The 12015-nt window shown below is 47.4% G+C and overlaps 1 protein-coding gene across 1 annotated transcript; it reads right to left on the reverse strand.

The window, feature by feature from the left end:
* Positions 1-286: 286 nt before the first annotated feature.
* Positions 287-3209, reverse strand: CAVIN3 (caveolae associated protein 3). Its single transcript, XM_036861632.1, has 2 exons — positions 2653-3209; positions 287-2109 (listed from the first exon to the last, which is right to left on the reverse strand). The coding sequence occupies exons 1-2, from the start codon at positions 3034-3036 to the stop codon at positions 1705-1707; spliced, it is 789 nt and encodes a 262-aa protein (XP_036717527.1). The 5' UTR covers positions 3037-3209; the 3' UTR covers positions 287-1704.
* Between the last annotated feature and the right edge of the window lie 8806 nt (positions 3210-12015).

A 12015-nucleotide genomic window follows, 5' to 3' on the forward strand; every position in this document is an offset into this window, starting at 1 on the left:
TTCAGGTTAGGTTGTGTCCCTTTCCCCTTTCCTCTCAAAATAACCTATGTATAACTATCACTGCACTTACATCAGTCATTATATGTTTGTATCTCCCTGCACTCTGAGGTCCTTGAGTGCCTCCGAAGGGATTGGCATCTTGGTGTTCACGAGAGCTACTATAGGGCCTGGAACACAATAGGTATTCAAAGTATTTTCATACAACAATGACTGAATGAATGGGTGGATGACCACACTCCTATCCCGAGCCAACCCCCTCCCACTTCTCCTTTTTTCTGTGATGCTCATGAGGGCCTACTGTGCACCAGGCATAGTATTAGGTATGGGAAATACAGAAATGAATAAAACAGTCTCTACTGCAAAGGAGCCACAGTCTAGTGGAGCTGGGGTGGTGGCGGGAGAGTAATGGCAAACAATCACCATTAGTGCAGTTAGCACTGAAGCGTGCAAGTGGTGCTTTGGGAGCAAGGAAGAGAAGCATCTGGCCCTAAAACAGGGGTACCTTGCTGACTTTTGTAGGGCAGTAGAGATGAGAGTGGGAGCACAGGGCTCATCGTGATTCAGTAGTAGAATGAAGGGAAGTGGCAAGAGGTGAGGCTACAAAAATGGGCAGGTACCAGCTCATGAAGGGCCTTGAAGGTAACGTTCAAGAACTTGGACTTTATTCTGAAGGTGATGGGGAACTGTTGAAGGGTCTGGATCAGGAGGGTGATGTGATCAGATTGGCAGTTCAAATAACAGTCAGATGAAAGGCGAAGCCTGAAACAGAGCAGCAGCAATGGGTATTAAGAAAAGAGAAGAGATCAGAGTTATCAGCAGGATAACTGTCTCCATGTGGTAGGGGAAGGAGAGAGAGGAGGAGCCAGTGAAGACTCCCAGGTTTCTGGATGGATGATGGTGCCATTCACTGGTAAAGAAAACACAGGAGGAGGAGCAATTTTGAATGATACATAGTAAGTGCTCAATAAATAGCTGTTGAATTGAACTTAATTAAAAGGTAGAAGACACGCTGCTTCTTTTGGATGCATTTGGAGTTTGGATTCCTTTTCAAATACAACTCAAGACAGTGGTCTAGGGGGTATGTGGCCCATAGGAGAGCCCCAGCAGTGGGAGTTAATGGAAGAATACCCAGAATGAGAAGAGGGCTAAGAACAGAATCTCGGAAAACCCAACTTTTAAGAGGTGGTAGAGGAAGAAGAGACTAAGGGGAAAACCACAAGTTGACATTTATTGAGCACCTACAGCAAGGGACTGTACTAGATGCTGGGAAAGAATTATGATTGTGTGTCTTGAGGAGGAAAGTGCTGAAGGAGCAAGTAGCCAGAAGGATATGTCTATGTGCCACTGGGGGAGAGCCCAGGATTCAGTGGAAACTGGAGAGATCACACAATGATCTGTTTGAAATGGAAGCCACACTCCAGGTTCCAACGTCTGTCTTATTCCTTGCATCGCCTTTCCCCCACCCCTTCACATGGAGTCCGGATTAGGTGCCATGACTTTTATTGACGGTGAGTGTAAGCAGGTGCGAGTGGCTGCTCTTTTAAAGGACACAGGGTGCTGGGCTTAAGAAGCCAGGAAGGGAGGGCCAGCGCTGGGCTGTGGATGCAGGATTCACTCCTTATTTGGGCCGGAACGCTGCATTCTGAGAGGAAGATTTATTTCGGGGCTAGGCATCGGCACGGGGGAGGCAGGCAGCACCGGCCATCAGGCCGCACTCTCTATTTGGAGCACAGCCGCTGCTGCTTCGGCAGCCCCAGGTCTCCCGGGATCTTCCTCGGTATCCTGCGGAGGTTCTGGCTCCTGCTTAGACTCCGACTCAGGCTGGGCTTCCGGCTGGCCCTCAGGGCTGCGGCCAGGCCCAAGGCGAGGAGGCTTAACAGGCGTGGGGGTTGGCGCTGCAGGCCCTTTCCGGCCCGAAAAGGCCCTTCTTAAGCTATGTACCAACCCGGCACGCCGCAGCCGCAGCGCCCTGGACTCCACGGGCTCCTCCTCGTCTGAGCTCTCCCCACCTTCGCCCTCTGGCTGCTGTGGGCCAGGTTCGGCCTGGTCCGCCGGGCCTAAGGGCTCCGGCGCCTTCTGGAAGGCCTTGGCCGGGATTTCAGCCTCCTCCTGCAAGTGATGGACACAGCACTGGCCCTGGCAGCCCCCTATCCCGCACCAGCCTGAGCCTCCCTCCTCAGTGACACCAGGGGAACCCACCCCACCCTTAGTCTCCGCAGCCCGGACGGGAAAGAAAAGGCAGGCGTGGGTTGGAGGGAGGTGGGGAGAGCTAGGGCAGGGGAACTGCAGAAGTCTGTGGAACCCGGTTAGGGACATGAGACAGGATGGTAGCCGCAGGGGCAAGAACAGGAGGAGGGGGCGAACTGTCTCGGGATGCACTTCCACCACCGTTCTTTTCATCTGGGGATGGGCTGGGACTTGGAGCAACTGCTGTGGACGTGGCCTGGGCGGGCTTTGATTGGCTGGGTTCAGGGGTGTGAGGGAAGGCTGGGGCTCGGCGGTGGGAAGGGCGCGAGGCCCTGGAAGTGGGTTCCACGAGATGGGAGGAGGGTAGGGTCAGGAATGTGGGTGTGGTAGGCGGATGGGAGGGGAAGCCCCCAGGTGGTGGCCCGCAGGAAAGGCCCCGATCAGGGGACGCCTGAGGTCACTGACCTTGAAGAGCAGAACGTGGAGCTTCCCGCGCGCCACCAGCAGCCCGTGGTTGGCCTCCAGCTGCTGCACCTGGGCGGCTCGGCGCACGGCGCGCTCCTGGGCGGCATCGGCGTGCGAGCCCACGCGCTCCGCCTTGGCGAGCAGTTGCGCCAGCGCGTTGCTCGTGGTGTCGTGGCTGCGACTCAGCGCGCCCAGGCGGCTCTGGATGCGACGCACGGAGCCCGCCAGGCCGCCCTGCCTCTGAGCCAGGCCCCCCTGCCGCTCGCGCAGCGCCTCCAGCATGGTGGCCAGCTTCTCCAGCAGGGTCACCACCGTGACGGCGTGCACCGGGCCCCCAGCCGGCGCTCCGGGAACAGGCCCCGGCTCCAGCGCGCTCTCCCCCATGCTCCCCGACTGCCCTGCCCTGGCTCTCCCTGAAGCCGCCGGCTGCGCTCTGGGCTGGGGCCGCCTTCCCCGGCTCCTCCCCAGCTCCGGCCGTGACTCAGGCAGGCGGGGTTGGCCTTCCCGGGCGGCGGGAGGGAAGGCGGGGGGGACGGGATGTTGGTGGTGGGGTCCTTCGGAAGCGCTCCCCCTTTCTGCCGCCCCGCCCCGGAGACCCGCGGGGAAGCAGGTTGGCCCGGGATCCGCCCCACCCAGCCCGGCAAACTCTCTCGCTCTGAGTGTGAGTTCCCTCCCCCACTCCAATTCCCTGGTGTGCCTCTTTCTGGAAAGTACTCTCCCCACTGCAGAGGGCGAGCCATGGAAAATTTTGCTGTTTGCATCGAGTGGGCAGAGAAACTATGTTAGCAAAGCAAAGGGGTAACCAAAGGGCCTCCGCAGCCTCCTGCCCTGGCCTCCCAAGCTTCAAAGGGTTGCGTTTGCGCCCCAGGCTGGGCGCTGTAGACAGGGAGGTTCTTGGATGTTCCGCTACAAACCTAAGACTGTTTAAGCCTGAGGCCTCACTTTGGGACCCAGCAGGCCCCGCAATGTGGACAGAGGAGGGGCGGAGGGAGTGAGGAGGCATCCTCTGGTATTTTCCTAATAGTCATCACCAGGGTTTGGCCACAGGCCTCATTTCCTGCTTCTCTAGTTCCTACTGTTGTGTAGCATTACCCTGTTTTCTTTCTTCTAGTCCTTTCCCTCTCTTTCTTTAAGCCCATCAGAGCCTAGGTCCTGCACCCCAAGCTTGGAGAGCAGGCAGGACACCTCTTCCTGTGAAACCTTTAAAAGTGTTAGAGTAGGTTCTGGTATGTCTTTGTTCTCCTGGAGGCTAGTTGTGGCTCCCACCTGATGTTTTTTAAATTTTCTTTGGAAATAGGTGAGAATATCTACTGAGAGTGAAGAAGATTTAAAATTGCTGCCTGGAGGGGGAGAGAGTGAACATAGAGGATCCAGTTAATGATGTGGGTCATGGATTCATTACGTCATCAGTTTGGAAAACCCCACGCCTTGTCTCTAGCAGTACTTGGTAAACTGATGGTAGGCACAGAAATCCAAGCAATCCATTGATCATGATGACGTCTCTCCTTCTGCTTCTCCTCACCCAATCTCTGAGGGCCGCTTGATGACTATGGAAGAAACTGTCATTCAGGGGATGGTTACGTGGGCCTGAAAAGACCTGAGGTCCGATTTACACAGAAGTACAGCAGAGGATGAGCAGTTATTGCCAGAAATCTGGTGATGCTAAGTTAATGACCAAATTCTACAAATACAAGTTCATGCAGCCTGCCCCCCTCTGCCCCTTGGGAGCCTAATGGGGATCACCATCTCCTCCAGTGGATCTATATTTGCTCAGAGAGACCCATCAGGATGTGCCAGTTAAAATACTTTCAAACTAAGGGAACAGAGAACCCAATTTAAACAGTTCTTAAACACAGGAAATCCAATCCAAACATAATTGAAAAAGACCATGGTAGAGTGATGCTTAAGTGTGGGTCAGTCACAGCTCTCTCAGCTATGCCCTCTACAGGTGTCAGCTTCATTTCCAGACGGGGAACAGGGTGGTTACAGCAGTTCCAGGCCTCACATCTCTGCACAAGATCAAGAGAAAAGAGGGGACCATCTTAAAATTTAGAACATTTATTTCCCAGAGGCCCCCAAGAATTTTTCCAGTTGCCTTCCACTGAATTAAATGGCCATGCCAGAACCAAATTCTATGGCTCTGCGTTGGTGGGCTTAAGCATGAGTTCCTTAACCCATCACTGACAAGAGAGCTGATAATTACCTTTTGACAAAGTAGGCCCACTTCTAGAGCAGGGTAGGGTCAGCTTGCCTAGGTGCACATGGGTGGTTTGGGTGCAAAAGTGGTTATCTATGTATAAAATCTGAGTACTGCTAGGGATAGATAGTCAATCGAAAATATCTGCTACAGGAAGCCTGTGAAAGAATCACTAGCCTTGAGGATTGGTACTAAAGAAGCCCAATGCACTTGGAAACAAGAACTATGTGGATAGATATTTTTCAAAGACCTGCTGAATTCCTCTCTGGATATGCAGAACAAGGATGACCTTAAAATTTAGCAACAAAGCCACTGATGATTCTACTGATCTTCCCAAAACTTCAACTATAAAAGCCATAGAAACTAGCAGATATTGGAAAATAGAAGCCCATGAGCTGCATAAAAATAACTGGGGGCAACCCAGAAGAATGCCCTGAGTCAAAAAAGCCCAGATTGATGGAAATTATAGTAGTTGACCTTGATCACAAAGTATCCAAGAGAAGCCCATATTACAGTTTCCAATAAGGATGGAAAGAAGAAAAGAGAGCAAAGATGCAGAATGATACCCTCTAAGGCAGTGCAACCTGATCTTGTTTAAAGATTTTATTTTCTCCATCAGGGATGTGACTGGGACCCACCCCCTCAAACTCCTTGGTATGGGTTTGAAAAATGGAAACCAATTGGTGTGGGTTTATCGTGTCACCCCAAAAATATATGCTCAAATCCTAACCTTTGATACCTGTGAATACGTTCTTATTTGGAAATAGGATCTTTGCAGATGTAATCAAGTTAGATGAGATCATGCTAGAGTAGGGTGGGCCCTTAATCCTATATGACTGGTGACCTTACAAGAAGAAGAGAATCACACAAGGAGAACACCATGTGACAATGGAGACAGAGAGTGGAATCATGCTGCCACAAGCCCAGGAAAGCCTGAAGTGTCCAGGAGCTGAAAGAGGTAAGGAAGGATCCTTGCCTAGAAGCTTTGAAGGGAGCGTGGCCCTACCAAATTCTTTAAAAAATTGAAACAAAGGTATTGCCCGCCCTGCTTCTCAAGGCTTCTTTTCATACATTGGCCTGTCCCCTTCCCAGAACATACATACTATGAGGAAGAGTTGTCTTTATTTTAAAAGAAATCACTACAGCTTTCATGAGGGCTGGACCTGCCTGGAATATATCTGCCTAACAAAGATTGACTTGACGGTGGCCCCCTGCCTCTGCCTGTATCTGCTCTGGTTACTTTAAGTGAAAAGAAGCTCAAGGAAACCTCTGAAAGAGACGGATCAGGTTACAGTGCCTTAGATGATATCATTCAGCATCCTTATTTTCTTTCTTTCCTCCGTGGTCAGGTGCCCCACTGTATGATGTTGCAAAGGTGCCCTGAAACGAAAGTGACAGAGGCACTGCAGCTCTTAACATCATACTTGAGGGGAAGAGGATGTTCAGTCAGGTCCGGGGACCAGCCATGAGGGATGCAGCAGATGGGGGCCTCCTGGAGTAGTAGTACTGAAGCCCATGACAGGTAGTGAAATGTGTGTGATATCTCCCACTGCAACAAAGAACATCAACTAATGGGAGTGTTTGGGCTTTAGTGTCCAAATTTGCTCCACCTTGGAATTCTTATACACTCCACATCTTGGGTTATCCAAAAGGCCACATACTTTGAATAGGGTTCAGAGGCGCCTCAGTGACTGACCCTGGCCAAGTTACAAGTCAACTCCTACCCCTTGGGCCCTATAAGAAAGATGAGACTTGAGGTCTGTGTGTGATTTCTGCCTCTCCCACCAAGACGATTTGGGGAGAGGGAGAGAGATGGCAGGACCTAAAAGGAAAAATGTAACAGAAACATTTAGGCAATGCTTCCGGCATCTGAGAATTATACTGCTTTTGAAAGATAATTACTGGCTTACTAGTAGATGCTAGTGGAGAGATTCACCAGAGGTTGCTGGATTGTTTTGTTCATTGTCTCGCATAGCAATGCAGCCTGACAGTCTTTGATTATGCAATGGAAAAAAATCTAAAAAAAAAATGAGAAATGGCTGTGTGAGTTAATTGTACAAGAAACACCCTTGACCCTGAGCCTCACTTTCAGCTGCCAAACAGGGACATCTTCCAAGGACTTAAGCTTTGAATTAAAAGTAGCAACATGCATAGTAGTTTGTATCTGGTAAGCAACAAGTAATTACTGTATAGCACAGGGAATTATACTCAATATCTTACAATAACCTATAATGGAAAATAATCTGAAAAATATATATATAACTGAATTGCTTTGCTGTACACCTGAAACTAACACAATGTTGTAAATCAACTATACTTCAATTAAAAAATAAAGTAACAACGTGCAGCACAAGCAGAGCCACCCATTCAACAGGTTACGAGCCTCAGTGGACAGGCATTACCTTCCACCCTTTGTCACAGACATCCTGCCTACGGAAGGGGTAAGGCCATTCCACACAATGAGGGAGCTCTGTGCCTCTGGCAGTGAAAAGAGCTATAAGTTTGGAGCAACAGGAAGTGAAAATCGGTTCGAACTCCAGAAATCAAAATAACCAAATGGATGGAAGATCCTGGAATTATACATTATGGCCAAGAGGTTTGGGGATGGCTTTTATGACAAGAATCAGGCATATTATTCCCTCAAACCACTATTTTTTGTATCTCATATTTTAGAAGGTTGAGTAGTGTCCCGAAAAATGTATGTCCAAGTCCTAACACCAGTACCTATGAACGTGACCTTATTTAGAAATAGGGTCTTTGCAGATGTGATTAAGGATATTGAAATGAGATCATCCTAGGTTTGGGGTGGGCCCTAAATCCAGTGGCTAGAGCCCTTATAAGAAGAAGAGAAAACAGAGACACAGAAAAGAAGGCCATGTGAAGATCGAGACAGAAATTGGAGGGCAACCCCAAACCTAGGAACACCAAACATCGCCAGCAGCCACCAGAAGGTAGGAGAGAGGCATGGGATGGATTCTCCCTCAGAACCTCCTGAGGGTGCGTGACCCTACCAACATTGATTTTGTACCTTTGCCCTCCAGAACTGTGAGGGAGTATATTTCTGTTGTTTTAAGCCACTAAATTTGTGGCAATTTGTTACAGCAGCCCTAGGAAATTATTACACATATGAACAGCCACCAGAAGGATTAGGGACACAAAAAGCAGTTTTAACAACCAAGTAAATCAGTCAATATGCCATGAATGGAATCAGAGCATCCTGCACCTGAGATGAAGCTGAGGAACCCAGAACTTTGGAATCTGTCATTGCTGCTGGAGCCAGTTGTCAGGGTGTGGGATTTGAGCTCCTCCTGCAAAAATGTCCTGGGACATTCAAAAGGCAAAAAGCCTGGAAGTGACTGAATAGACTCTATTGAACCTCTTTCTGTAATCTGAGGAATTCAGTGGGCCCTGACACGGGGAGGCCTGGCCTGGATTTGAGCTTGCATTCCTTGGCAAATCACTCAGAAACCACCATCAAAGCCCCCGCAGGCCTCTATCTTGAGCTAATATGGCATTCCTCTGACCGCGGAAGTTATTTTACCACCCACATAATAAAGGACAGGGCAGATCATTAGGGACTGGTGTGCCCTACCTCTCAGAGGCAGGCTCGAGGAGTGAGAGGTAGAATGAGGCATTGAAGACGGGTTTGACCGAGATGCCGTGGGTAGCAAATCCGGACTGGTGGTGACTTACAGAAAATTGTATACAGCTGGAGTCCTGCAGCTATTTTCATCTTCGTACAAGCATTCCCCTGTGTCTCTGGGGCTGGGTCCAAGGTAGGAGAAGTCATTAGGAGCCACCCAGTATCTACCACAGCTAGGAAATAATTTGACTCATAAAATTTAGCATTGCATTAGTTGGATGGTGTTTACTTATGAGATTTTGTTTGAAGAATAACTATATTTTGTATGGTGTCGAAAGGAGAGAGAGTTAGGAATTCCCTGGCAGTCCAGGGGCCTGGGGTTCGATCCCTGGTCGGGGAATTAAGATCCCGCAAACCAAAAAAAAAAAAAAGAGATAGCTGCTAATCAATTCAACTACGGAAGTGGAAGAAGCGAGCCTACCCTGGGCAAAGAATAGCATTGGTTCATCCATCTCATTCCACTTGAAGGCAAATGGCATGGTTTAGGAATGTTGCACAACACAAAGTACCCTATTGAATATTTTTTATCTTATTTGGATTCAGTGGATCTTAGAAGAGAAGGCTCTCAGAACCAGACCATATGTATAATAATCCATTCACTAAGCCAGGCTGGTATGACAATTGAGAGGCTTTGAAAAGGAAAAAAAAAAATGTTTTAATAGGTCTGCAAGCTTACCCATTTAATCCAAGAGGTGGTACGATCCCTGAGACTGGTAGAATGGTCCTTGAGGCTGGTATCCCAGCTTTTTGGTATCAAATCCCATCAAGTTAAGTGTGATGGTATCATGGTAACCCACTGAGTCCTCTGGAGGTAATATATGACGCAAAATCAATCTACTACCAGCTATTCAACTTGCTGGTTTGACAGAGCTGCAGCTTAACCATGACTCCTCCTTCTTGTGGGGAGCTGGATAGAGGAAATATTAATTCACATAGGCAGAGTATACAGTTTAGATATTTTTTTCTATCACCAAGTTGTGTCTAAGCCACACACTGGGCCAGAGAGCAATGAGCAAGGCACTGCTTCCCCATAAGAACGAGAGGATTTCTTCAGGGCCTGCACCAGGGGAAAGAGATCAGGAAGGAGGAAGAGGAGTTGATCTTGGAATCATGTCCCCTACAAAGTAGATTCAGTCAAAGTCAGTTTGCTTAGGAAGCTAATGTAGGAGAGGGGACTATAGGAGGGGGCCAGAGCCGTTCTATTGATGCAGGCCAAAGATTTATGTCAAAAAAAAAAAAAAGAAGAAAGAGAATAAGAAAGAAAGAGAATAAAGGTAAGTATTTACATATTTATACTTTCACCACTGGAAAATGTGTACAAGATATTAAAGAGACCATATCTCACATGGTTCCAAGTAGAATGGGAACATTTATGAGAACAGAAAATGTAATTTGCAGATGCCTGCTGTACTTATGAAGGTTGTAAAATTACAATGTGAATCCTCAAAGGAAGAATGGAAACTGTTCTTCACACTTAAGTTAGGAAGTGCAGCATCCTCAGGAAATCAGATTAGAGCATCACCTGAGAAAGCCTGGTACAAGCAGTGTGACCGAAAACCCGATTTCCTAAATTTGTCTAAGGATGTCTCTAGCCCTGCACTGTACAGCATGATAGCCACTAGCCACATGTGACTGTTTAAATTTTAAGTTTAATTAATTAAAATTAAATAAAATTAAAAATTCAGCCCTCGGTCACACAACCCACATTTCAAGAGCTTAACAGCCACTATTAGCAAGTGGCTACCACATTGGACTCCATGCCTCTAAGTTAATATTAGCCCATGGGGTGAGCGTGCCTCCCCAAATGTTACCAATAACGATCCCACAGGTTTATCTGAGAGATGAGACAAAGAAATCTCCCATTTCTCCTGAAAGGCACATCTTGAACAAGAAATTATCAGTATGAATGAAATTACAGAGCAATTCATAGAGAACTGATTTCTTCCAATAGCACTGGGACCATTAAAATTGGTAGATAAGGGTACAGGAGGTAGTTTCTGAAATGGTCCCATGCTTCAGAACCTGGACCAGCACTCTCAAAAATATATACCTTCCAACATGGTTTACCTTGATTATGGGAATTATGGTTATTGATTTTATCCTTTGGGGGGAAGTATTGCAACAATTGTGTCTGCCAAAGTAACAAGATTCCCTTCTGTCTGTGTGGTGAAAATGACCAGGATATTCACTGTAAGCCTGCCTCACCCTGGAAAGAGGATGTATAGGCTGTGAGAAAGATGAAGATGTTTACTTTGTAACATGCAATTTTGAATAAAAAAGTAAACATAACCTTGCACTTACCTTCAACAAATACCTTAGTTCTTAGTTTTAATAACAAGTGTCCCATACAGAAGAGCCTAGAAACATGAAAGGACCCAATACAAATTTGTTGATTGAAAAAAAAGAAAGTTTACTTTGCTAAGCAAAGTAGAACACCAGTAAGAAGTGGATCACGTTTGCAATGATAACCTTAGGAGTAAACACGTTAGTAAGAGTTAAGACTCTGCTTCTGAGGTAGCAACCTGGGGAGAGAGAGACCAGTGAGAATCAAGGGCGGCAGTGGGGGAAACATTGTAAGTGTACTGAGCCTGGTCACAGGCCGGGGCTACAGTGCTTGGAGGGCTGAACCCTGCTGGGCTTGTTTAATTGATGCTCCTTGGCTTTCTGTGAAGCCAGCACAACAGGTCCAACAGAAATCACCATCACATTCACTGCCAGACGTACCCACACTTAAGGAGTCTTCAGACCTTGGGGATATCCTGGCAACAAAGGTTGAGAAATGACAGGAACGAATGCGCAGCTTTGCTTTGTGTCTATTTCATCTTCTGTAGATAATCCAATGTTAAGTTTCCTCACAGGCCTTGATTTGTTTTATCTATACAAGTGAGTAAGGGGAGGCAAAAATAAGCTTTTTCTATGGCTGAACTATTTAAGCCTGCCTGTGATCTTAGGCTAGATCTAGGACTTAAGCCTCTATAAGATGCCCCAAGAGGCTGAAGCCATAGTGTCTTGGTTGAAACTGAAAGCAATTGCTATAGGGAAAGTCTGCGGCGGCTTACCTACATAGTGCACAAACCTTGCTGGACCTGGATCTTGGGGAAGGGACGTGCAGAAAGACCTCTTGACTCTCTCACGTGGGCTGTCTCTCAGAAAGTAACCCCTGCTACCTAGTCCTTGTGTTCTCCAAGTCAGGGACTCCTCCCATCTTTTTTGTCAATCTGGGACCATTAGAATGAGAGGGGAAAATAAACAGAGAAGATTTTAAATGGCAAATATTATGAGAAAGAGGAAAAGGAGAGAGAGAGAGAGAGAGGCAGGGAGGGAGAGAGGGAGAGAGAAGTAAGTTAAGACTAGAGGTAAAATCGCAGAAAACAGATTGTGTTAAACATATGCAAAATAAAATAAAATTAAGCTAAATTTAAATTCAAATAAAAATCCGATGCCAAATAGATAAGAAACTGACAGTTGAGTTTAAGGGGTAAAGCTGGTCTTTATTTTTTCTGTCCTCTGTAATGCATGTCAT

Source organism: Balaenoptera musculus, chromosome 8 (assembly GCF_009873245.2).
Source record: "Balaenoptera musculus isolate JJ_BM4_2016_0621 chromosome 8, mBalMus1.pri.v3, whole genome shotgun sequence".
Lineage (NCBI taxonomy): Eukaryota > Metazoa > Chordata > Mammalia > Artiodactyla > Balaenopteridae > Balaenoptera > Balaenoptera musculus.

Excerpts from the sequence above, each read along its gene's own strand:
- CAVIN3 (XM_036861632.1), bottom strand. The coding sequence starts at position 3,036 with ATGGGGGAGAGCGCGCTGGAGCCGGGGCCTGTTCCCGGAGCGCCGGCT. Across the intron at positions 2,110-2,652 it reads TCCACGTTCTGCTCTTCAAG|GAGGAGGCTGAAATCCCGGC; the intron begins GTCAGTGACCTC and ends CATCACTTGCAG.